General features: G+C 39.8%; 1 protein-coding gene across 2 annotated transcripts in view; it reads left to right on the forward strand.

The window, feature by feature from the left end:
* GNPTAB (N-acetylglucosamine-1-phosphate transferase subunits alpha and beta) overlaps positions 1-25,842 on the forward strand; it is a 73,421-nt gene that overhangs the window by 17,797 nt on the left and 29,782 nt on the right. The window contains exons 2-7 of one of the 2 annotated variants that reach the window (XM_040491079.1): positions 6,443-6,528; positions 13,782-13,901; positions 15,212-15,253; positions 17,287-17,492; positions 22,948-23,012; positions 23,281-23,415. In XM_040491079.1, coding sequence (XP_040347013.1) covers positions 6,443-6,528; positions 13,782-13,901; positions 15,212-15,253; positions 17,287-17,492; positions 22,948-23,012; positions 23,281-23,415 — 654 coding nt within the window. Of the gene's footprint in view, positions 1-6,442; positions 6,529-13,781; positions 13,902-15,211; positions 15,254-17,286; positions 17,493-22,947; positions 23,013-23,280; positions 23,416-25,842 lie in introns of those variants that run through there. The other variant, XM_040491080.1, reaches the window with a different exon arrangement.

Here is a 25,842-nt window from a genome sequence, read left to right on the forward strand (position 1 = left end):
AGCTACCCAGTCTGTAGTATTTTGTCATAGCAGTCAGAATGGTGATGAGCAGGTTGACTTCCTGATTGCTATCAAGGAGGAGAGGAGGGTTAGTAGAAAAGATAAAACTTAGAATATCTTGTCTCTCTTTTACTACCTTTTAATGAACAAAAATAAATTTTTTTCAGAAACTATGAAGAACATGTAATCTAGGAATATTATAAACTTTTTTTTAGAATATTATCAACTTCTAGTATTATTATTGATATGTGAAAAGCTCTGTCAGTGTTACAAAGGGTTCTTACTGCTTGAGGTTGGAGAGCCCCTACATTTTAAGTTTTACAGGGTAACAGGTCACATTTCTATGCTTGAAAAATTGAGGAAGGGATATTTGCTTTTACAGAGAGTTTTATACCCTTGTGTACCTAGCCTACTGTTGTCTCTTTATTAACTCTAGCCTTTAGCTTTTACCTTGAGTATCCTGGAATGAAATCTGAAAGCAGAAAGTCCTGGAGTGATACCATGTCATGTAAACTGTTCTAGGATGTTTGCCTTGTAAAACTAGTAGCCATATTTATTCATTCTAGAATGTTTATTGGTTTTATGTGAGGCACTGAGCAAGGTTCTGTGAAAAAAATTATAAAGAGATCAAGTTCGTGGCTTTGAGTTGCTCACAGAAGTTTACACAGATAATTAAACAGGTAAATTATATTGCAGCAAGAACCGGTGAACAATTTGCGTGGAGGTGTTGTATAGCCCTGTATGATCTGCACATCTCATTTACTCATCAGATCATGTGAAAAAGGTGGCATTAATTCCCTCATTGTACAAAAGAAGAAATTGAGAGTAGACACATGCCCTAGATCATTTATTGATAAGTGTCAGATTTAAACTCATGTGTCTGATGTAAATCTTATGATCATTGCACTGTATGCCAGTTCTCTTCTGGATAATAACCTTCCTGTTTTCCTTAACTGGGGAATTCCTCTGATACAAAAGATTATGGAGTTTATGTCTCATTAACTATTATTCCACCACACGCATGCATTTGAACTTGTTCTGTGGTGACAAAAATCTTCAACCAAAGCACGCATCAGTTTTATAACTCTAAAAAGTTCTGATTGGTGCGCCTGGGTGGCTCAGTCGGTCAGGCATCTGACTTCGGCTCAGGTCATGATCTTACGGTTCGTGAGTTCGAACCCCGTGTTGGGGCTCTGTTCTGACAGCTCAGAGCCTGGAGCCTGCTTCGGATTCTGTGTCTCCATCTCTCTCTCTTTTTCTGCCTCTCCCTTGCTTGCTCTCTCTGTCTCTCTCTCAAAAATAAATAAACATTAAAAAATAATAAATAAAAATAAAAAGTTCATCATCTAAAAATTTTAGTATTTGTGTGCACACGCCAGTTAAAGGACTGTTAGATATTCTAAAAACCCTGGGGAAAAACATAAATTTATTATGTGACTGTGGTCATTTAGAAACATGCACGGGAAACAGATTTGGGTTGTTGAATTAAGGATGGTAAACATACCAGTTTCAGAACTGGTTGAATGACCACATTTATAAATGTGTGTTTGACAAAGCTAGCTCTGTGTAAGTAAGCAACAGAGGAGGCAGCCTGGTGAGCCTGAGAGAGCGTGGGCAAAGCTAAACAGGATCATGGACTCCAGACTTGGATTGATTCACGTCTCAGCCCCATCATACATTGCTGTGTGTCCTGGAGCTTCTCTTTGGAAAATGAGCCATTGAAGTGCCTACCTTACAGTACCTTGTTGCAGGGATTCAGTGGGGAGGAGCACCTGGCATTATGGCGCTTGGTGAACGCGTGAACGTGCCCCTTCTCAGTGTTCGTTAAGACTAATCTTGGCTGCAATTTGTGAAAAATCATCAACAATTGATCTTGAATACCTTGAATGCCAGGATTATTAAAATAGAGTCTTAAAAGTAATAAATATTGTAAGCTAGTAGAAGAAACTACCTTTAGATGATTTTTTTACAATACTTTATTAATAATACATTGTTTTTATGGTATTTCAGAGCTCATATAGTATTTTAATAAATATTATTTTAGTTCCTTGTGTCTTAACTTTTACAACAAACTAGTTTAAAAAAAATTTTTTTTCAACGTTTATTTATTTTTGGGACAGAGAGAGACAGAGCATGAACAGGGGAGGGGCAGAGAGAGGGAGACACAGAATCGGAAACAGGCTCCAGGCTCTGAGCCATCAGCCTAGAGCCTGACGCGGGGCTCGAACTCACGGACCGCGAGATCGTGACCTGGCTGAAGCCGGAGGCTTAACCGACTGCGCCACCCAGGCGCCCCAACAAACTACTTTTAATAGCAGAAAAAAGTAAATACTTTGAAGAAAATAGTGTAGAGAGGAGATTTGGGGGGTGGGGGACGTGGGGATTGCTCAAAACGGTAAGTAGGAAATTTTTTGAAGGCCAACATTTTGTCTGTAAAAATCACATCAATTTCCTCCATAAAATGTTTGCATTGCTATCAATACAATATTTTAAATGTCTTACCATTATAAAAATGATGGTTCAGGAAGATACGCTTTTTTTACCCAAGATTTCTAACATGCCTGGTACCTTCCTCATGCCTTTTGTTTACACACGTCAATTGAGAAGCACTCTTCTCCTACAGCGACACAGAAGACTGATGAAATACACTTTGTACTTAGTTCATAGTTGAGGAAATTGAGCACCCAAGGTTACACGGCTACTAAATAGAAGAACTGGGAGGGTCTTCCCCTGGAGGTGTCCCCTATCCCCAAATCCAGTCTTCTGCCACTCCTGCTGTAATCAGATAATACTTAAGAACAAAAAGATGGTATATAATGAATTGTGCTGGGTATGAATTGATAAGTAGAATTGTAAGTAGTTCTTTACCCTCAAGCAGTTTCTAACTCCATTGGTCTGATAAGATGCTACCTTGAGGGGGTTGGTAAATAACAAAAAAGCTAAGGGATTCTAAGGCAAGCAATGCTAAGGGCAGTGAGTAATTGATTTCCTAGTAAGCGGTTGAGACAAATGTTAAAGTTCTGAGAAGAAAGCATTCAGGTTGGGCTAAAGAGTATAGGGAAGCTTTGTGGACGAAAATGGACTTGATTTTACAGTATAGTGTTTCTCCAGCCTTTTCCTCTGGTCTTTTGTTTATTGCTAATAATGGCTGAAAACAAGTTCTGATTGCAAGCTTAAGTCTATTTTGGCTTCTTTGTTGTTTGAAAGGTGTTTATATTTGTACAGCTTACCCCACAATAAATAATTTGGTAACTGCCCATTCAAATTTCTACTCTTTTCCATCCTTGATAGTGTAAGAAAATGATCTGATGCTAGCCCTTAGATGATTTTTATTTCATTTTACAAGGCTCCTTTTTGATCCCCCATTAGCACATTACTCATTCACTTAAAGAATTTGGCAAGATTTCCATAATAGAGTGTAGTTGATGGTTGGGATTAAGCAGAAAAGGGAAATGGTTATGATGGAAGAGAGTCCGGTTTCAATGTTGATGGTTAGGTCCTGGGACCAAAGACCTAGAGGAGACCGAAGACAGGAGGAGAAGAGACATAGTGTCCCAGTGGTGTTGACCTGTGGGTGCAGGGAAAAAACCGTGCCAGTCACACTGCAGTCACACAGCCCTGTGCCTCCTTCTGTCATATGTTCTTAGGGCTGGAAGGTATTTCAAGGATGGTTTGGTCAGACCCACTTCACAAAATGTAAAAGAGATGAAGAAACAGCCTAAACAGATCAGAGAACTTGCTTAAGGTCTCATAAAAGTGACAGAATTGGGATGAAACCCTGTGTTCCCCGAGTCATAACCCAGCATTCCTACTATCTCCCCTGAGAGCATAGTGTGCAGAACTCTGGGCTGATAGGAGCATTCCTCAGTGTATTAGATAAGGACCTTTTGCTGCTGCTGTTCTTTCTAATACACCAAAGTGGTTTGGAGATGGTGAGATTAATTTATCTGATGAAGGAAGGCACGTTGTGTCAACACATAGCGTGTCAGAATTTTTCAGCCATTTGTGAAGTGTGCTTTCTCTGATATTATCTTCCCATCTTCTAGGTAGCCCTGCTAGCCAAGAGGAATGATACTGAGCTTCATTTTTTGTGGTTTGTTTTGTAAAAATAATAGATATACTGGTTGTCCTTTTGCAACTACATAGGGATACTGATGGAGAGTCATTTCAGTTTGAGCTCAATTAGTTGATCCAAATCAATATAATCATATTATTAAAAATAGATATGTATTCTATATTTAGCAAGGAAGATGGCATTTTATAGCTATATGCCTGCTATATAGTTTGGTGCTATGTATGATACTAAAGTAGAGCTCATTGCCCCTCCTCTTGGAATTTCCAGTCCAGTTGGAGAGGCCAGTTGTATGCACATACGGCCTCAAATCTGCCATGACTAAAATGGGAATTCTACCAGCTCTCATCCCCACTACACCTGTTCCTCCCATGTCATTTAGTGGTCCCATTGTCTCTTCAGTCACTCATAGTAGAAATACTGGAAACCTGGCAATCACCTTTGCTTCTCTTCTTCTTCACTGCCCCATTCAGTCTGGTAGCAGATCCCTGTAACATACTCCCTGTCCCCCAGCTGAACTGCCATCAGACTCCTGTTCATCCTTTAAGACTGTTAAACATTGCTTCTTCAGGGAAGTCTTAAGTGTCTTCCTTCAGTGCACTTGTAGCCAGCAATAAACTTTTCTATTAAGCACTGGCTATAGTTTCTCGAAGTCAAGGAACTTGACCTTATTTCTTTTTGTAAACCCAGTACAAGGCACATTAGACCCTAAGTTTTTAAATCAGTACCTTGAGTGATGGGAGGGTTATTAGTTGTATTTGTGGTGTTTATGAAACAGCCCAGTGAAGTGAGTCTATAAAGATAGGCAGAGGCCAGATGCTGAAAGCCTGAATACCATGCAAAGAAATGTTCAGTTGTAGTTGGGCACATGGGTTCACAAGGTCTTTCCTGTAGCCACATATTGTCATGTGACTGCATTCTGGCCAGTGAAAACAGAAGTGGTAGGTGCCCCTTCCAAGAAGTTTCTTTAATGGAAGGGCATTTCATTCCCTATCTCTCCTCTCTGCTGGCTGGAATGGAATCTAAATGACTGGGCTCCCCTGTAGTCATGTGAGTGTAGCAGGGCCACACATCCTAGGATTTGTAGCGTGGGAAGGAAGCCAGAAGAAGCCTTCACAGAAAGGAGGACATTCCAGGAAGAGGAATAGAGTGAGAGGACACACTTGAAGGTCAGATAGAAGAAGATGACCTGGCAAAGGAGACTGAAAAGGAGTCACCAGAGTGATGGGAGGAAAACCAAGTGGTTCAATAAGGAGGAACTGGGCAGCCACTACCAACTAAGATAGAAATGGCAAAAAATGTCACTGGATTCGACAACATGGAGGCATTGGTAAGACCACTGATGTGGCGAGGGCAGAAGTGATATTGGAATAGGCTAAAGGGTGAATAGAGCCTAGGAGGTGACCTTCTAAAGACATTTGCCCTTGAAAGAATTTGGAACAGAGAGACCAGCTGGCAGAGCATGTGGAGTGAAGGGAAGGTTTTCCTGAGATTACTGGAATATGCCTGTTGAGAGGAAAAGAGAGAGCAGGCAAGGTCTTAAGATGAGTTGATGAGATCCAGAGCAAGTGGACAGAGATGTGATGTTTGCAAGGAGGAAGGATGCTTCCTTTGTGGTGAAGGGAATGAAGAAGAAATGGGGCACATTGGGTTGGCTTCTAGATTTCAAGTGCAGACATGAGGGAGCTCCGATCTAAAGACTTCCGCTCTCTCCTGAACTCTTCGGCAAGGTCATCAGCTGAAACTTCACAGATAGTAAGGCTTCATATCTTGTCAATTTCTTCTGTTTTAGCTTTGTTCTGTGCTCTGAGGAGAGTCTCCAAAGTTTTGGATGGATCGTGTCGCTTGCTTGAAAATCCTTCAGTGCCTCTGCTTCCCATGGCACACAGGGCACAACACAGTCAAGGCCTGTTCCCTTCTCAGCCCCATTCTCTCCACTTACTCCACTTTGCTGCAGCCAAAGCCAACTGCACCATTGCCCTGAAACAATTCATCCTTGCTGCTTCTCAGCCTCGGAACCTGCTCTTGTGATGCTGTCCTTTTCTCCCTACCTGGTGAACTCATTCTTGAAGACCCAGTTCTCATATTGCATCCTTTTAAATCTCTTTGATTTCCCTCCCCTTTCCACAGGCCAGTAACTATAGCTTTTATTTATATATCTATATAACTTATATATATATCTGTGTAGCTTTTTTATCTGGGTCGACCACAGTGTCTGGTATACATGAGTTGGCATTGGGTGGATGGATGAATTTTAATTGCGTTACCTGTTCCTTTAGTGATTTTTAATGAAATTGAAATGAAATGAAAGTTATATACTCTTAGTATTTGATGCAGAGAAAATATTGTTTCCTTTTTTTTTTTTCCTAGGTGGTTCTGGAATGGAGCCGGGATCAGTACCATGTTTTGTTTGATTCCTACAGAGACAATATTGCTGGAAAGTCCTTTCAGAATCGGTAAGAAGAAATCAGTTTTGGAGAGTAGCTTCTTTGGACTTAGAGGATGAGTCACAATTTCACTCTTGCTTTAAATGTAACAGTTCAGGTTGAAGGGGGGGGGGGGGTTTTTCCAAGTGTAGATATGGTTTAACTTATTCAAGGCTACTCCTATCTGAAGGAACCTTGTAGTCTGTCCTCACATTTTATGGTTGAAAAATCTGATTCCCAAAGAGTAATCCTGCCTTGCGGTTTATTGAGTACTTTGAGTTACACGATCTCATTTTATTATTGCCCTAGTTCTATGAGGTAAAGGTAATTCAATCTGCCTGCAGGATGAGGCTGGCTACTCTGGCCGGTAGTCTTCTGTTCCAAGCCCTGGCCCATATTCTTGTTGACCTCACTCTGTTAACCAGAGCCATTCTGTGGAAGCCACTGGAATTGACCCCCTACCTACCCCTGTGGTCACCATATCTTGCTGCCTCACTGTGAGGAGGAGCAAGCCTTACAGGTTGGGTCTTTTTCTCTTTAAGGCCAAGCTTCCTGGTGCAGCCACTCTTAGATGCTGTCTTCAACCTTTTCCTTCAAGATTTTTTTCCTCCTTCATAAGACAGACCTCAGAGTGGACTCAATCTTTCCCCACATCTTCCTTCCCTTCCTGCAGCTAAAATGATTTGCACGGGCTCTTTTTGGTTTTTGTCTATAAAATTAGTGCTTAAGTTGTTTTATATCGTAAAAGCAGTTTATGTCTGTGGTCGAAAACAGTTCAAACAGTACATAAAAATAAAAAGTTAAGCCTCTCTGTTCCATTTTGAATTTCCCCTCATCCAGAGGAACTGTTGTTAATGATTTTTTTAAGTTTATTTATTCATTTTGAGAGAGAGAGAGAGAGAGAGAGAGAGAGAAAGTGGGGAAGGGGCAGAGAGAGAGAGAGACAGAGAGAATCTTGAGCAGGTTTCATGCTGTCAGCACAGAGCCCGACACAGGGCTTGATCTCACAAACCATGAGATCAAGAGTCGGACGTTCAACTGACTAAGCCACCCAGGCGCCCCTGTTAACAAATTTTTGTTAATGATTCTTTTGGTAACCATCATTCTAACTTTAAAACAATAAGTGGAGTTCTCTCCTTTTTTATTCATTTTATGCAGTATCTATTGACTCTTTTCCATTGTAATGGTGCATAGCCAGTCGTTATGGGGCTAAGAGCAGTAGGTGACCAGAACAAATGTGGGGTAGCTAACAGGGGTAGTTAACCTCATTAGACCAGAGTCTAAATGTCAGAGGCCATAACCACAAACCTCCCTTGATCCTGACTGTCCATTTTCCCCTGAGGATAGTTCTCATAAATCTTTCCCTCTGCTCTCACTGAACCGGAAAACCTAACGAAACTGCAAATAACTACATTTGGTGTCGGTTGGCTCACCTTCAGAGTTATCTGAGGATCTGTAGACTGCATCACCAATTCCTCTGGAGCCCTTGCTCCCTGCTTAGAAGTACTTCCTTGTCCCTCTGTTCACTTTTTATGAGTCCCTATGTGGTTTCTATCAAATAAGTGTTTTTTTAAATTAGTGTGCTAATTAGATGTGTGCACTGTTATAGTCCTGACCATCTTAGGGAGGAAGGGCTATGGGATTCTTTGAATTGACTAAAGCTTTACTCTTTGCTCAGTGCCCTATGTGTGAATGACATCCCTCAATTTGCTCCTTGAACAGAAAAGGAATCTTTAAGCCTTACTCTGTTTTAGACACTGATATATAACTATCTGTGGTAAAGAATTTCATAGTGTGGTAGGGAGAATGGCTTGTAAGCAAGTAATTAGTGAAGTAGGGAAACTCTAGGCTTTTCTCTTAGGATCTCTTAAAGATAGTTTTCAAAGACTCTAGGGGTCTGCAAAATCCAAACTATTTTTTATAAGAGTTCTAAGGTGTTACTTGCGTTTTGTACTGTGCTGACATTTGCACTGGTGGTGTAAAAGCAGTGCTGGGTAAGATCGCCAGACCTTAGCATGAATCACTGTATTCTTCACCACCCTATATTTGCAGGGGTAAGATAAAAGTTAGTTTCACTTAAAAATGTTCTTGTTGAAGCACTAAAAGTTATTCATTTGGTTGTATCTTGACCCTTTGGCCACACATCTTTTTAATGTTCCGTGTGATGAAATGCACCTGACCGTATGGTGATTGTCTTGAGGAAACCCTGGTGTGGTTGAGTTGCAACCTAGACCAGCCCTTCTGTTTCATGGGACACCACTGTCATAACTTGAGAGATGACAGTGTGATTACTCACACTGGTCATTTGACAGCTGTTTTCTTGACAGTGAACAAAGCAATTCTGTCTCTTAAAGGAAAATGAATAATAGTATCCGTTGCCAATGATAAAATTTGAGCTTTCAAATGTAAATTAGAATTTGGGAAAACTTGTTTCTGTCACTGTGAGCTTAACAGCTCACATATCATAAAGACTTCTCTGATTAGATAGATATGTGGCATTGTCCACAAAAATCACATTCATTAATATTATATAGGAAAATTAAGGAAATATGTCACCATTTGGCAGATGTGTATAACTCAGTAAGCTGTTATTTTCCAGATAACCAATACATTGTTACAGGATCCTTACAGGTGTTTACAAAATCTTGCATGGGTAAAAAAGTCATTCAAAGTGTAAGAAAGACCAATGGATTTTGGTGTAAAAGCACAAAAAGTTCTTTAATGTGGCTTCACATTCCACACTGCAACGAATTTTTAAGCAGCTACCACTTATTTTGGTAGGATCAAAGAAGAAAACCTGCTGTTACCTGAAAAGGCTATTAAAATACAACTCCCCTTTCCAGCTACATTATCTGTGTGAGCCTGGGTTTTCTTTATACACTTCAGCCAAAACAACACGTGGGAACAGATTGCAGACAGAAGATGCAAGGTGCTTGTTCTTTTCTACTAAGTCATTAAAGAGATTGGCAGAAAAGTGAAACAATGCCTCTCTTCTCACTGTTTTTTTTATTGTTTTGGAGAGTATTATTTTCATTAAAAAAGTTATTCATGTTAACATTTTAAGATGAATTAAGTATTTTTATAGTGTTTCATTTTCAAATATGGTAAATGTGAATAGTTACAATCTATAAACAAAAGTTTTTGGGGATCCTTAATTTTTTAAGTGTAAAGGGTCTGGAGAGTAAAAAGTTGGTAGAGAACCATTTCTCTCACATAGCAGTTCTTAAAACCTTAGTGTGCAGCAGAATGCCATGGAAGGCTTGAGAAGATGCAGTTTCCCCCACCCCCAGAGCTTCTGCGTCTGGAGGTCTCACAGGCGCTCACAGAATTTCCATTTCTAACAAGTTCACTGGTGGTACCGAAGCTGCAGGTCTGGTGACTACGGAGAATACTACGGATTCTTGATGAAATACAGTTTTCCTACTTCTTCATTTTCATTTTAGCTGATTTTCCTAAGAAAAGCTCAAAATGGATTGTCTTTTTAAAATCAAATATTTATCAAGCATCTACTCAACCTACTGTGCCTTATGCTGTGCTAGGTGCTGATGGTGCAGTTGCATGAATTCCTGCCCTGAAGGAGCATCCAAATTTTAGAAGGAAAAGTAGCTTTAGAAAATCCAGATACTGAGGTCAGCGGTTTTAATCAACCATTCTTGTTCTCTTTCTGAAAAATTTTGTGTATGGGTGTTAAATATTTCTCCTCCTAATTTTAGATTGCATTAAAATATAGTTTGGTTTTTATATAAGGATATTTCAAAATTGCCTAATTTTGAAGATGACATGTAAATAGATCATATATAACATATCACATGTTCTAATACATTTTAAAATACCATAATGTTTATAGGGAGTTTTCATCATTTTGCCAGTTTCTCTGCAAGTCTTTTTAATGTTATTTGAAAAAAAATTTTTTTAATGTTTATTTTTGAGAGAGTATGAGTGGGGAAGGGGCAGAGAGAGAGAGGGAGACAGGATCTAAAGCAGGTCTCTGCACTGACAACAGTGAGCCTAGTGTGGGTCTTGGAACTCATGAACTGCAAAATCATGACCTGAGCCAAAGTGGATGCTTAACCGACTGAGCGACCCAGGTGCCCCTTTAAAAGAAAGGTCTATTCTATATGTCAGTAACAAGTGAATATGTAAATTATCTACTACTAATTATAAGGCATTAAGTCAGTCTGGGCCTAGTCTTGTCATCTCTAAAATGTAGGTATTAGATTAAGTGTAAAATCTCTTCCAACTCTTTGGCATTAAGATACCATTTAAGTTCTGAGTTTTCATACCTAGTTTATAGAATGTAGAACCAAAGGACTACATTCGTAGTATCCTTTACATGTCATAGTTCCTTTGTATTCACTTAAACCAAACTGATTAAAATAAAAGCTGTATTACTGTCACCATGGCTTTGGTTCTGAGTCACAGGTGACTTATTTAGTCTTCAACTCTAAGATAAAGGCTTTCCTTCATCTGGAAACTTAGATATAGTGGTCTTGTGGTCAGAAATAAAGACTCAAACTCATTGTGGCCATGTCTAGTAGTAGAAAAACAACTGACTCACTGACCTGGGGCAGATCACACGATCTCCTTAGTTTGTTAGTTTAACACCAGAGAATTAAATTGATCTTGTAATACAAACTTATTAGAAGAGCTAGTACATCATCCATTATATACTTAATTATTTCCCCAAATGAACATGTATGGATATCTCTTGATTCTATTAAAAGATCTTTAATAGCAGGTGATTACTTTTACAGGATAGCTTTGGAAAGTGCAATTCTTTAAAAAAAAAAAAGTTTAAAAAATATGTCATCTAAGCAGTTTTTTCAAATTAATTTTTAGTCTGAGAAATTGAGAGTGAGATGACCTTGGATAATTTAGATGTGGGTAATACAAGACCGGCCTGCCTGCCTGCCTTCCTTCCTTCCTTCCACAAAAGACTGATTTATATGTTGAGGGAATGAACTTAGAGTTTTAATTTAGCCAATGAGTATATGTTAAATCCCATTCATGTACCAGGCCCTATTTTTAAGCATCTTGTGATGAACAAGAGAAACTCACTGACCTCATATAGAATTGGCATTTTAGTGGGGGAAGCTTTTTTTTTTTTTTTAACTTAAAAATGTGAACTACAACCTGCATATAAATCATTATTTCTCAGATTTCTGGACTGGCAGCATTGGCATTACCTGGGATCTTGTTAGAAATGTGAGTTCTTGGGGCGCCTGGGTGGCGCAGTCGGTTAAGCGTCCGACTTCAGCCAGGTCACGATCTCGCGGTCCGTGAGTTCGAGCCCCGCATCAGGCTCTGGGCTGATGGCTCAGAGCCTGGAGCCTGTTTCCGATTCTGTGTCTCCCTCTCTCTCTGCTCCTCCCCCGTTCATGTTCTGTCTCTCTCTGTCCCAAAAATAAATAAACGTTGAAAAAAAAATTAAAAGAAAAAAAAAAGAAATGTGAGTTCTCAGGCCCCACTCCAGACCTAATGAGTCAGAAACTCTGGGGATGGAGCCCAGCTATCTGTTTTTACAAGCCCGAAGGTGATTCTGTTGCCTGCTAACATTTGAGAACCATTGGTATAATAAATGCGATTAAAAAACCTAGCTGAGGAAGCTTTTGTGTACTGTTACTTATGGTGAGGAGAGAGAGTCTGAAGATATGGGAAAGAGAGGAAGTAATTGAAGCAGAGCACAGAATGCATAGTACCATTTCTGCCCTAGAGATACTCCATCTAGTGGAAGATAGACATGCATAAAAACTAGTACAACATAGTATGCTAAGAGTTCCTTAGAGTACAGAGTACAATGGAAACTGTGTGTTAAGCAGTACATTCTCTTTGTGGGAGGTGAGGGAAGAGGGCAATTGGGGAAGGAGGATATTTTAGACAGTGGGAGAGGCATGTTCAAAGGTGCAAAAGCTTGCAAGTCTTACCCTGCTTGGGTAAGCAATTGGAGTGTCTAGAGCACAAGGGGCACATTATGGAGGAGTTTAGATTTTATTCTGCAGACAGTGGTGAACATTAACGGGAGGGTTGGTAGATGCTCAGCTATCACATATGCCTCAGTATGAGGTGATTCCTGATTTCCTGTGAAGCTCTGGGTCCCTGGTTCCTCTTTGACCCCCATCTTCCTTTATGCTCTTCCTCGTGCTCCCCTTGTCTGTGCCACACTGGCCTCTAGTTCCTTGGCTGTGCCTGTTGGGTGTCTGCCTCAGAACATTTGCACATGGTGTTCCCATTCTCTGGACCATTCTTCCCCTAGTTACTCACATGGCTTTTGCTTCCTCTCTTTCACGTCTTTGCTGAAATGCCACCTGCCTACGAGTCATAATGAACTACTGTATTATAGATCTGAAGTAGACCTGAAAGATGGGGAGGATTTGGTTAAGTTGGTAAAAGAAAGGGGAAGAGAGCTTTCAGCAGGGTTAAAACCTGAACAGAACACAAACATGAGGCTTAGGTGGGATACTCAAGAATTAGATGCCTGCCTCACTCCTTATTTTGAGGAAAAGATAATAAGGAAAAACGTTAGCAGTATCAGGAAGGTCTGTGCTAGTGTCTCACATATATCATAGACTCATTGAACAAATACTGAGTGCGTGTATGCTGGGCACTTTTCTAACTGATTGGGTACTTTAGGGAACAAAACAAGAAAGTTTCCTGCCCTCTTGGAGCTTACATTCTGGGGGAGGGACACATACAATTACCAGTGTAGGTAACAAGTTAATTATTTAATATGTTAGAAAGGTGGTCAGTGCTATGACGACAAGAAAATGCAGGGCAGGGTGAGGAGGGTTGGGAGGGGCTGGGCTTGGGACAGCAGGGAATAGGAGGACTGCAGCATTAAATAGGGCTAGGTTTTCATTATGGGCTGTTGGATAACTCCTTTTTGGTAATTTTGTTTTGCTTTTAATTTCTTTTCTCTGTTTGGGGGTATTTGCATTGCAACACCCTTGTTTGTCAAACTGAGCATGTAGCAGTGTAAACTGAGCTTCTGGGACCTCCTGATGGTCTTAGAAGTGGAGTGATGGCAGCTTCTTTACAGGGTGGTTGTGAGGATTAAATGATGCAGAACTGCAGAAATTATCTGCGTGTATCTTGCAGAGAAAGTTTTCAACAAGTCGTCTCCCAGCTCCAGCTTGAAGTCATGCAAGTCTGTGATACAGTTGGCTAGATTACCTTTTCATTGATTTTTTTTCATAATCTTTGAGTTTAAGTCCTGTTATATACTCTTATTCCTAAATGTATTGGAAAAATGCATGTAAGCTGAAGGACCTGTGGCTTTGCCCTAGGCTCTGTCTGCCCATGCCAATCGACGTGGTTTATACCTGGGTGAATGGCACAGATCTTGAACTACTGAAGGAGCTACAGCAAGTCCGAGAACAGATGGAGGAGGAGCAGAAAGCAATGAGGTAAAATGGATTTTTAAAAAACAAAACACACTCTGGGGTGCTTGGGTGGCTCAACCATTTAAGCATCTGACTCTTGATTTCTGCTCAGATCATTATCTCATGGTTCATGAGATCAAGCCCCACATCAGGTTCCGCACTGACAGTGCAGAGCCTGCTTGGGATTCTCTGTATCTCTCTGCCCCTCCACTGCATGTACACATGCTCACCCTTCCCCCCCCACCCCGCCCAAAATAAATAGAACTTTAAAAAAAAAAAAACTAACAATAATTGGAATTAAAAAGAAACAACAACACACAAAGTTCTATGAATACAAGTAACAGTGCATTTCAGAAGGGTAGGGTGATGTTCACAGTGCTAATCCAAACAGAAACCTGCATCTCAAATTCATGCCATTACAAGATTTTGTCACCCATGTGTCTGACCCTTGTTTCTTGGTATCCAGTGAAGACTCAGCCACTTCGTTAGATGGCCATTTTATGACTGTGCTATTCTAGTGATGCCTTGCTCTCTGAGGGCCTGAAAGGAAAGGAGTCTCCCACGGGTTCTTGCTTACTCAGTCTGAGTCCCATGTGTGATACCTTCATGAAATAAGGTGTTATTATGGAAAAAAGTTTCATGGTAAGACCCATTATTCCCTTGAAAATAAAACAGGCCTACAGACTTAACTTTTTTCCGTTTGATAAATACAGTACAAAGTATGTTCCCTTTACCCCTTTTAATGTTAAATCATACAATATGGAATTAGAAACTGCTAATTTTTTTATATGTGGAATTTTGATCATTTTAGTTCTTTTATCTGAGAAAGGTACAATGTACTTGAATGGAGAGCCTTAAGAGCTAAAAATCTGGCTGATATAACTTCCCCTCTGATTCCTTAGCATTTTCTGAGAATTTTTCCATTTCTCCATTCATTTCTTCATAAATATGATGGGTGCTGCCCAGTTGCAGGTCATTGGCCATGTTACACTGCAACAAATTTTCTCTTTCTCTTTGTGTCAGAGAATAGGATACCTTCCCAGTGCATGAAAATAACTTTGGCAGCGTGGTACCATGTTTTAGTAGTAAAATGTAAAAGCTTAAGTCAACTGTCATGGTTACTGTGGGAGGTATGTGATAATAATTGTTGAGCATATTTCATTGAAACTTAAAATTTATTATGCATATTAAATGTTGTAAGCATTGTATTTCCTAACCTACTAGTTAGTCCAGTGGAGTAACTAAGAAAATCATTGTTGTTAGTTACCTTTTGTTCACATTTAGGACTAGTACTAGCTCATGAATATGTAATGAAATATATTTGCTTTCATTAGAGAAATCCTTGGGAAGAACGCAACAGAACCAACCAAGAAGAGGTAAGTGTTTTGATTTTCCTCTTAGGAATAGAAGTTGAAGTGAAACTTCCAGGTTCTTATTGTTTTTTGTTGGATATACAGTATTTTGTGTTTATTGTTCCTGTTTAATCCCTCATCTGCTAGCTTTTGACCCCCAAATTAATTGCCTCTTTTAGATGGGAAATCTTGCAATGCCAGAGACATAGTTGATTGAGAACTCTTGTTTGGGTTGTAGCTAACAAAAGCTTTATTGTTTCTGGATGGGTTAGGTTTTTGGATGTAAGGTTTTTCTGCTCTGCTGTTTCCATCAATCTGTCTTGGTGCGCTGTTCTCTTGGTCCACTTAATGTGTAACTTATACCCAGTGTTTTCATTTATAGGATTTATATCCATCATTCAATTGTGTGTTCATTATATATTTCCTTATTTTTAAAAGCTGTCATAGTTGTATGTCTTATATTTAAGGACTTGGGAAGGGGATTTAGCCCAATGCCAAGAATCAGATGTGTCTACTGTGATTTGAATCCTACCAGACTCTGGTAGGTCCTTAAAACAAAACTGCCTCACGGACAAGCAGAAATCTCTGTTAATGGCACTTTCTCACTTAACCATTAGTTTTAAAATAAAAGAGTTATTTTATAGAAATGATCCTGAGGAATTTTGAGATTTAGAAGTACCTTCTGAATCATTTCTTTATGTTCTATATATTTATTTATAAATATACCACTGTTAAAACTGTTATTTTTAAATGACATAAATAAAATTTTTAATTATTTAAAGTAATGATGCCATGTTACAAAGGATTGAGAGGAGTGAAAAGAAGATACTTCTACGGCCCCCATTCAACAAACTGTGATCATTTTTTTATTCCCTTTTTGTGCATATATTTATAGTTGTAATTTGTAATCTCTGTGCAATTTTGTATCCTGCTTTAAAAATTGTATATAATCTACACAGCTATGTTCATAAATTATCTTCATGCTTCTTACTTATCAATTTTAATTGTTGTATCATATCCCGTAAAGTAACTGTACTAGAATTTACTAAATATTAGGCACTTCTGTATTTTCACTATTGTAAATAGTTTGCAATCTTATATTTGGGTCTGTGGCATTTTCTGTATGTGGGTTTGTTTTTCCTGTTTTGTTTCTCTTCTCCTACTTGGACTAGATTCCTGGAAGTGAACTACTGAGGTAGAAGCATATGTGTAAGTTTTTATGGCTCTGAGTATACACACATATACTATGAATATACACACATATACTATGAAATTGCTTCTCCAGAGAGAAAATGGGAACACCCATCTGCAGTGACACCAGCAATGTTTGAAAGGGATAGGTTTACTGGGCTTGCAGTAACATTGAGTCCATTTTTTGAGCGATGCTAATTTAGTAAACAAAATGTGATAACTCTTTTTTTTTTTGCATTTCTTTAAATATTAGTGCAGTTGGACAATTTTATATATTGCTTAACTAGTCATAGCTCTCTCTCTCTGTGAATTCTCTAGCCGTGTTTTGTCCATTGTTTATTTAGGCATTCCTTACATTTAGATAGAAATACCTTATACATTCATATTAGAACCTTGTCACATTTGCTGTTGTTTCCGTTGGTGTCGTCTTTCGAATGTACTTTATTGTATTCTGATCAGAATTGATAAATTGTATCTGGTAGGATGATACTCTGTTAAACAGAATTTATCTATTCCTGCTCTGCCAAATGATAGGCTTCACTGGAATTATGAATAATCTTTAAGATGGTAGTAATGAAATGCTTAAATGAAATGCTTAGTTTCTTGTGCACCTTTGAGTTAGTAAATTTTGGTGACAATCATATTAATAGGAGTTTGAAAGCTTGAGAGCTGTACTTGTTTAATAATTTTATGTCCTACTTGCTCTCTTTTTCTATTCTTGAGATAAAAATTCTTTGTTTATTAAAAAATTATGATTTTTTTATGGATCTAGAAAAACATCTGCAAAATGTAGTACTACCAACAAGATTTTTAGTGTTGATCACATTTTCACGAACATTTGTGAGCATGTTGGTGTTTGTTTCCAGCGAGAAGCAGTTGGAATGTTTGTTGACATACTGCATTAAGGTGCCAATGCTCGTCCTGGACCCAGCCCTGCCAGCCAGCGTCACACTGAAGGACCTGCCATCTCTTTATCCTTCTTTTCATTCTGCCAGTGACGTATTCAACGTTGCAAAACCAAAAAACCCTTCCACTAATGTCTCAGTTGTTGTTTTCGACAGTACTAAGAATGGTAAGATCACCTTACGGGTATTTGAAAATCATGTTCTCATTGGCAGTTTGAATAACAAAATTCTGAATGGAACAGACATGATTCAATTTTAAAGAAGTGTCCGATAAACTAAAAACATAACAAGAGAGGCAGAAGAGCTGCCGCTGTATTTCAGCCCTAACTTCAGAAAGGGATTGCATACATTTTACTCTGTGTAATACACTTGTCTTTCTGTGCTGTGGACCTTAACTTTGATACGTAGATTAACCTTATTCTCTAGCCTCTGAGTCATTGTGGAGGCTTATTATTATTATTATTATTATTATTATTACCACCATATAACTCTTCAGCAAGGTTGTTTTCTACAGTATGGACAGAACATACCTGGAACATTCTTACTTTACGTCCTGAAATAACTGGTTATACAGTTGATTTGGCTAGATAATAGAATTGAAATTGTAATTTCCGGCCTAGAACAATACCTGCATCTAGAGATCCTATCCTCCTACTTGGCCACTGAGTTGCTGAGCCCCATGCCTGTGTCTCCTCTGGTGTGCTGTCTCTCCTGCTTCCTCTGCACTGAGACCCTCTCCTTAGAGGCTCTATGTTTTTCACTTGTGTAAAATGAAAGCTGTCACGTTCCCTTTATAGCATTGAGGCCTAGTCTCAAGTTCCCATTCTTTCAGTGTCATACCTCCCAGCTTAAATCTTTGGAAGTATCTTCGATGTGTTCTTGCTTTTTATCCTCCATCACCAGTATATTGACCTCACCCTATTACTTTTGCTTTCTGCAAATGATTCTCCCCTTTCTTACTCATCTCACCTCCCCCACACCAGACCCAATTTCTTCACACAGGCTCCAGTGATAGCCGCCTAGCTGCTCTGCCTACCTACCTATAAAGTTCTTCTCTAGTCTGTCCTGCATATAACTGTAAATAAACCAGAAAGCTCTGATTTTATTGGTTCGCTCCTTTTTTTGAAGACAATACAGTAGTATTTGTTTTTCACACGGTAGAGAATCCTTTTCCCTGGCGTTCAGGACTCAGCTTTGATTGCCTTGACTCTGCCCATTGTTCCTCACATTCCAGCCCTCCAGCATCTCCTTGAGGCTGCCCTTGTCATCACACGTGGTGCTGCTCTCCTGGTCCCCTTTCCCTCCTAGCCTATCTCCTGTTCTTTCCCACCCCATCTCCAGTTCTGTCTCCATGAAGATCCCGAGCAGTGCATTCACAGTGATTCTATTTATTTTGACTTTTCTGTATCCCTGTACTTGTCACCTGACTCACAACTTAGTTGTTGGTTGTGCAGGAGTTTATGGTATTTTCATCTAATTTTTTAATCGAGCAGAAACCTTATCACTTACCAATTTGTGTCCTGAACATTATCTAACATCACACTATCTTCCTGGTACTTAATGAGGTATTTGTAACTTGAAAGGAAATTCAAGTTTCCAAGTTAACCTTTCTAAGTATAGATATCGTCCCCTTTATGCTATAGATTTGTTTCTGAACTGTTTTGTATAAAATATTTTTGTTTTTAAGTTACAGTTTAAATATATAGGGAAAGTAAAGGGATAATCTTGGACAAATTATAGCAAATTAATCTGTTTTCTTGTTTGGCTAAATTCAGCTTTGTTATGTATGTATGTATATATGTATGTATTTCATTTTGAGAGAGAGAGAGTGTGGGAGGGACAGCGAGGGAGGGAGATGGAGAGAGAATCCCAAGCAGGCTCCACACTGTCAGCACGGAGCCTGATGCGGGGCTGAACTCATGAACTGTGAGATCATGACCTGAGCCAAAATCAGATTCTCAACCAACCGACTAAGCTACCCAGTCACCCCTAGCTTTGTTCTTTAAGTAACTATAGTTAAGGCGCTCTGATAACATTCCATCTGAAGAGAAAAAGGAATGACATTATGTTAAGAATTATAATAATTCAGTTATAATATCTATGGAGAGAGTCTTGGGTTTTTCCTCTGCTAATTTTATAACATAGTAAAGACTTAAGAGGTTGTAAATTTTGATATAAATAAAATCTGTATTAAACTATAGTCTTCTAAACATTGTTTTTGAATTCCCACCTGGGTTTCTGTTTGCCTGCCCTACTTACTCATTTGTTGAGTAAAGATTTGTTGGGCCATTGCGGTTGTTCCAGGAAAAAGGGAAATGGCAGAGAACAAAAAAGACACATCCCTACCTTCACGGAGCTCATATTTCTAGTGCGCCATAGACACATTCTTTATCCTCAATTACCTAGATGAAGGATTGCCAAATTCTTTCTTAAAGGATCAGATAATAAACATTTTGGGCTTTATGGGCCAAGAGGCAAAATGGAGGATATTATGTAGGCATTTATATAAGTATTTAACATTTAGCCTTGTTAAGATGTCAAAACTGTCCTTCACTTGGGGCTGTACTAAAACAGGCAGTGGTTAAGTTTTGGCCATGGAATGCCGACCCTGATCTCGATAAAACATTTGTTCCACATTTGATGTTCCATTTATCTCATTTAACCTCTTTTCAGTTAATTATCAAAAACTGTTGACTTTTTTTCTCTTTATGAAATACGTCATTTCTGCCCCTCCAATGACTTTGCTACCCTATCGAGTGGACAGTACTTCAACAGCCACACAGTGTAGCCCTGTAGCCTGGGCCTGGGTTTCCTCAGCAAAGTGGTTTTTCCAGTTAAGCTTATTCCCTTTGATCTATAGGAATTGAATTTTCTCCTGTGATAGATCACTTTACCTCTTGACTACACTGACCTTTACAAGGAATTATAAAGTGTTTCCTTGTAGCTTTCTCATGCTGGTTAAATTTGTACCCTTTGGGATCTTACAGAACTAATGTAATATACTCCCTTTCCCATGTGACATTTCTTTTCATTCTTACTCCTTTAGCTGTCTCTTAGGGGCTTGTGTTCTAGTTTGTTCTTCTCAGAATGAGCTTTAGTTTCTGTTACTTTTATAGTGTATCAAGTAGAATAGAACCTTTTTTTTCCCACTGTGGTTCAGTCTGCAAAGAGAGTGGGTCTGTTCATTCAGTAAGTATTTATTATTGAGTGCATACTCTGTGCCAGGTACTTTTCTCAGTGCTGAAAATGCAGCAGTGAAGAGAGAGACAAAAATCTTTGCCCTCATTGAGTTTACCTCTTGGCAGAAGGAGACAAATACAGCATACAAATAAATTATATAGTTTGTAGGAGACAACTGGTGTACAGAAAAATTGAGCAGGGGAAATCGAGTGATAGGGGCAGACTCACTGAGAAGGTGATTTTTGAGTGAAAATTTAAAGTAGGTGGGAGGACCAGCAACATGAATATATGGGGAAGGAGTGATTCACTTAAGTGGAATAGCCACTGCAAAGTCCCTGAGGCAGGAGTGTGTCTGGCAGGGAGGCTGGTGTGGCTGGAATAGGGTGAACAAGGGAGAGGGGCAAGAGATAAGTCTAGAGAAGTAATGGGGAACATAAGGGGTCTGCCCTGGCAGCCATGGTGAGGACTTTGGCTTTAACTCGGAGTGCAGTGAGCAGTCATTAGAGGGTTTGAGTACAGGAGTGATATGATCTGACTGATGTTCCAAAAGGAGCAGTCTGGCTGCTGTGGTGGGAATAAACTGAGGAGAGGCAAAGATAGAATCATTCAGGCAAGATTCAGGCAAGAGGGAAGGTGACTTGGATCAGAGTAGTGGAGAGAACAGGTTGGATTGAAGGTCAACCTAACAGGATTTCCTGATGGGTTGATGGTGGGGAATAGAGCCCCGCTTTCGGTGAGCCCCAGTTCCTTCTCTCTCTCTCTCTCTCTCTCTCTCTCTCTCTCTCTCCCTCTCCCTCTCCCTCTCCCTCTCCCTCTCCCTCTCCCTCTCCCTCTCCCCCTCTCTCCCCCACCTCTCTCCCTCTCTCCCTGTCTCTCCCTCTGACCTTCATGGAACTTTCTCTCTCTCTCTCCCTCCCTCCCTCCCTCCATCCCCTCCCTCACTCAGCACCCTCTCTCTATTAAATAAATGAGTGAGTAAATTAAGCAAGCAAGCAAGCAAGCAAGCACAGAATTACGGTAGAAATTCAGTATGGCCACAGCACATTGTTGACTCTTACTGAACTTGCCCTGGACTAAAACACCTGTCTTTCTAAAGAAACAATCCATGCTAATGCTCCAATACTTCTTAATTTATGCTCGTGTAGTTGGTTTTTGGTACCAGCTTAAAGGTCTTAACCTTTGTAGCAGATTTCATTTTGTTAGGTCTCACTCATTGCTTCAAATAAGAACTTTGGGGAACCCCTAGTATGTTATCCAGGATAATCACTTCTCTGTTGGCTTTATGTAAATCCACACATTTCATAGAAGCATGCCTTCTATGTTTTCCAAAACCTTGAAAGACTGTTGAACAACACAAACCTATGGCACGATCTTCGAAACCTCTCTCTAGGTTAATTGTGGCTTTATAATTTCAGTCTTCAGTCAGAATTGGTTATAATCCACTGAACTTAGGATCTAGGCTAAGTCTCTGTTATGTCCATAGAGATGACATGAGATGTCATTAGCTACCTTGCTGAAATTGTGCACAGATGACATACCACATCTCTCAGAGTTCTCTGATCTGCCAGCATAGGAGAGAGACAGAAAGAGGTGCATATCTGATAAATTTATTTGTAATGAACTCATAATTCTTAGTGCTCAGTGCTTCCTTTAAAGATTAACAGTATACTGCAAAAGCTTTGATTTTTTTTCATTGCTCACCAGTTCTATTTTTATGGTACCTCTGAAACTCTTTCCCAGGATCGACAGCTATCTTGACAGGCCAGACCCTGCTTTCCATGCCCATTTTGAAGATGACAGCCTTCTGACCTCTCCTGTTTTCCAAGATCCTTGGGATCTCCAGATGACAGCAGCAAGCTGATGATCTCATTTGTCCCCGTCACTTTAGAACCCTCTCCCAGTTGGGCTGTGTCATCGCCCCTCTGCACCCTCCAACTTAATCTGCTCTATTCGGCCTTACCTGATGAATTTTAGGAATTCATTGTCACCCTTGAGGGAACCCTAGGACCTACAGTGGTTCCCTGCTGTTAATCATAATGCCATTGGCGTGGCTTTCAAGGGCCTTTCTTCTGGTTACCCCTTTTTCCTAGTACCCACCACTCCCAAATGTTTTACTTGCACCAAATAATTCTTTTTTTTTTTTTTTTTATTAAATATGTCGATGTTTGCGCCTACATCTGCGATTCTCTCAATCTGTCATCTTCATGTTTCTGCTGCCTGTATGAATCTCTTCTACAGCACTGCAAAATTTAGCATTTAATTGCACACTGGTATTACATCATTCCCCTTTTGTTGGATGGGTTAATGTTGTTTCCCCAGCTACCTATTTTTGAGACCATATAACAGTCTGCTATACAGTCTCAGAATGCTTTGTAGTGTCCTGGCAGATATCATAGTAGTATTCATTAAGAATGTGCTTGCTTATTGTATTCTTTATTGTAGTTGAAGATGCCCAGAATGGAATGTTTAAAGGAAACAGCAAACAGACAGTTTGGAGGGGCTATTTGGTATGTTATTTTAAATCAATTCTATTTATACAGTAGGTTAGAATAAAAGTATAAGTAATAAAGCTGTTTTACCTTGAGAGGCTTTTTGATACTTTTCCTCTTAGCCTAGCTTACAAGTATTAATGAGTGCCGATTTAAGTAACTGTAATGTTCTGATTTTGAAGCTGGTAGATAGATGTAGTAAATCTTTACTAGTTTTCCCAGCTGTAAGTTTTTACCAGCCATATGGTGTGGAGAGTGAGTTGTGTTTTTCCCTCTCTTATTTTAGACCACGGATAAAGAAGTCCCTGGGTTAGTGCTAATGCAAGATTTGGCTTTCCTGAGTGGATTTCCACTGACATTCAAGGAAACAAATCAACTAAAAACAAAATTGCCAGAAAATCTTTCTTCTAAAATAAAACTGGTAAGAGCATAGGAACTGAGCAGTGAGTATAACACATTTCATGTAATGCCCGACTGTTCTCTGTGGTCCATTTGAATTCTAGCATAGCTGATAGTCATAAGCAGAGCAGGTCTCTATTCTGCCACAGTGTTGTCTTTCTTTATGGAAGATCCTTACTCTTTTTATTTGGGCAAAAGTTGCAGAGTCTTACTTGGTTTACTGGATTCCCAGACAGAAACATGATTCATTTGTTTAACAAATGAGCTCCTACTGTGTCTCAGGTGCTGTTACACCTGCTGAGAGTATAGCAGTAGACAAAACAGACAAAAGCCCTGGTGGAGCTGACAGTGCAAGGAAATGGAAGCACAGAGGAGGGAGTAGGGGGGGGAGGTCAAACTCACAGTAAGTAGACAGGGACAGCCTGAGCCTTTATTAAGAGCCTTCACTCATAGAGGGAGGATGCGTCAGATACTTGGAATTTTGATAACGTGAAAGCCTTCTTCACTAGTAGGTAATTGAGCCACCAACATATTTAGAACTTGTACCTATTAACTCTATATGTTTTTGGTTTTTTTCTAAAATTTTTTATAACATGTATTCATTTTTGAGAGAGAGAGAGAGTGTGAGTCGGGGAGGAGCAGAGAGAGAGAGACACAGAATCCGAAGCAGGCTCCAGGCTCTGAGTTGTCAGCACAGAGCCCAACATGGTGCTCGAACCCACAGACCGCAAGATCATGACCTGAGCCAAAGTTGGATGCTCAACTGACTGAGCCACCCAGGCACCCCTAACTCTTAATGCTTTGATGCCATTTGTTAGGGTTGACTCTGGAGGCTGACCCAAGACATGCCTTTTCCTTAACATTTATTGTTTTCAAGCCACTTGCTCTATTGTGTGGGTGTTCTTTCCTTTTGACCTTATGTCAAGATGCCTGCGGTTCTGTCAGAAACATTCCGGGTTATGAAACATGAATGCCTTTTTCTTAGAACAGAAGGCATAAAGTTCTGGGCTCAGAAATTTTTAGGGTCTGGTTTTCTTGATTTTGCAAGGAAACATTCTTTAAATTCTGCCACGGTCAGGTTCCTGATTCTTACTTCCTTCTATTGATGTCGTTCAACAATTTAGAGGTGAAAGGGTAGAGATGAGGAAGCAATGGTGGGGGAGAGCAGTGATTGGAGAGTTCTTGAGTTCCTGTCTTGACCATATTTTTTATACCCTGCCCCACTCCTAAAGTTCCCTTTAACTTCTTTTCTCCATAAGTGTACCACTGTTTTAAGATATACTACATCACCTCTGTAAGTGCGATGGTAATAGAATGATATATATATTCTTTCTTTTTTTCATATTTTCCTAAGTTTTTTTTATGGTACCCGGAAATATGGTAGTGTGCAGCTAGATCAGGGTTGAATTATTACTTATCTTCAGTTATTTAAAAATAGATATTCTGGGGCGCCTGGGTGGCACAGTTAAGCGTCCGACTTCAGCCAGGTCACGATCTCGCGGTCCGTGAGTTCGAGCCCCGCGTCGGGCCCTGGGCTGATGGCTCAGAGCCTGGAGCCTGTTTCTGATTCTGTGTCTCCCTCTCTCTCTGCCCCTCCCCCGTTCATGCTCTGTCTCTCTCTGTCCCAAAAAAATAAATAAACGTTAAAAAAAAAAAATAGATATTCCTGGGGCGCCTGGGTGGCTCAGTCGGTTAAGCGGCCGACTTCGGCTCAGGTCATGATCTCGCGGTCCGTGAGTTCGAGCCCCGCGTCTCTGTGCTGACAGCTCAGAGCCTGGAGCCTGTTTCAGATTCTGTGTCTCCCTCTCTCTGACCCTCCCCCGTTCATGCTCTGCCTCTCTCTGTCTCAAAAATAAATAAACGTTAAAAAAAAAAATTAAAAAAAAATAGATATTTCTCCTTCCTCTAAGTTTTTTTGTTTGTTTGTTTAAATTGAAAAAGTTTGACATAACACTGTGTAAATTTAAGGTGTACAACATGTTACTTTTTTTTTTTAATGTTTATTTTGAGAGAGAATGAGCGAGCAGGAGAGAGGCAGAGAGAGAGGAAGAGAGACTCCCAGGCAGGCTTCACGCTGTTAGCAAAGAGCCTGAGGCAGGGCCCAATCTCACAAACTGTGAGATCATGCATGACCTGAGCTGAAACCAAGAATCGTCCGCTTAACCAACTGAGCCACCCAGGTGCCCCTATGATATGTTACTTTAAATACATTTATGTATTGTAATATGATTGCCATGGTAGCAGTATTTATCACTACATAATTATGGCATAGTATTGTCTATATTGATTATACTGTGTATTAGCTCTCTCTGGCTTATTTATTACTCATTGCAAAGTTTGTGTTTTAAAACATCGGTCTTAACCCAGTCCCCCATCCCCTGGTAAATACCATTTTACTCTGTTTTTTATGAGTTTGACTTTTTTGGACTCCACATATAATTTGTCTTTC

Source organism: Herpailurus yagouaroundi, unplaced genomic scaffold (assembly GCF_014898765.1).
Source record: "Herpailurus yagouaroundi ecotype Mexico unplaced genomic scaffold, PumYag 182, whole genome shotgun sequence".
Taxonomy (NCBI): Eukaryota; Metazoa; Chordata; class Mammalia; order Carnivora; family Felidae; genus Herpailurus; species Herpailurus yagouaroundi.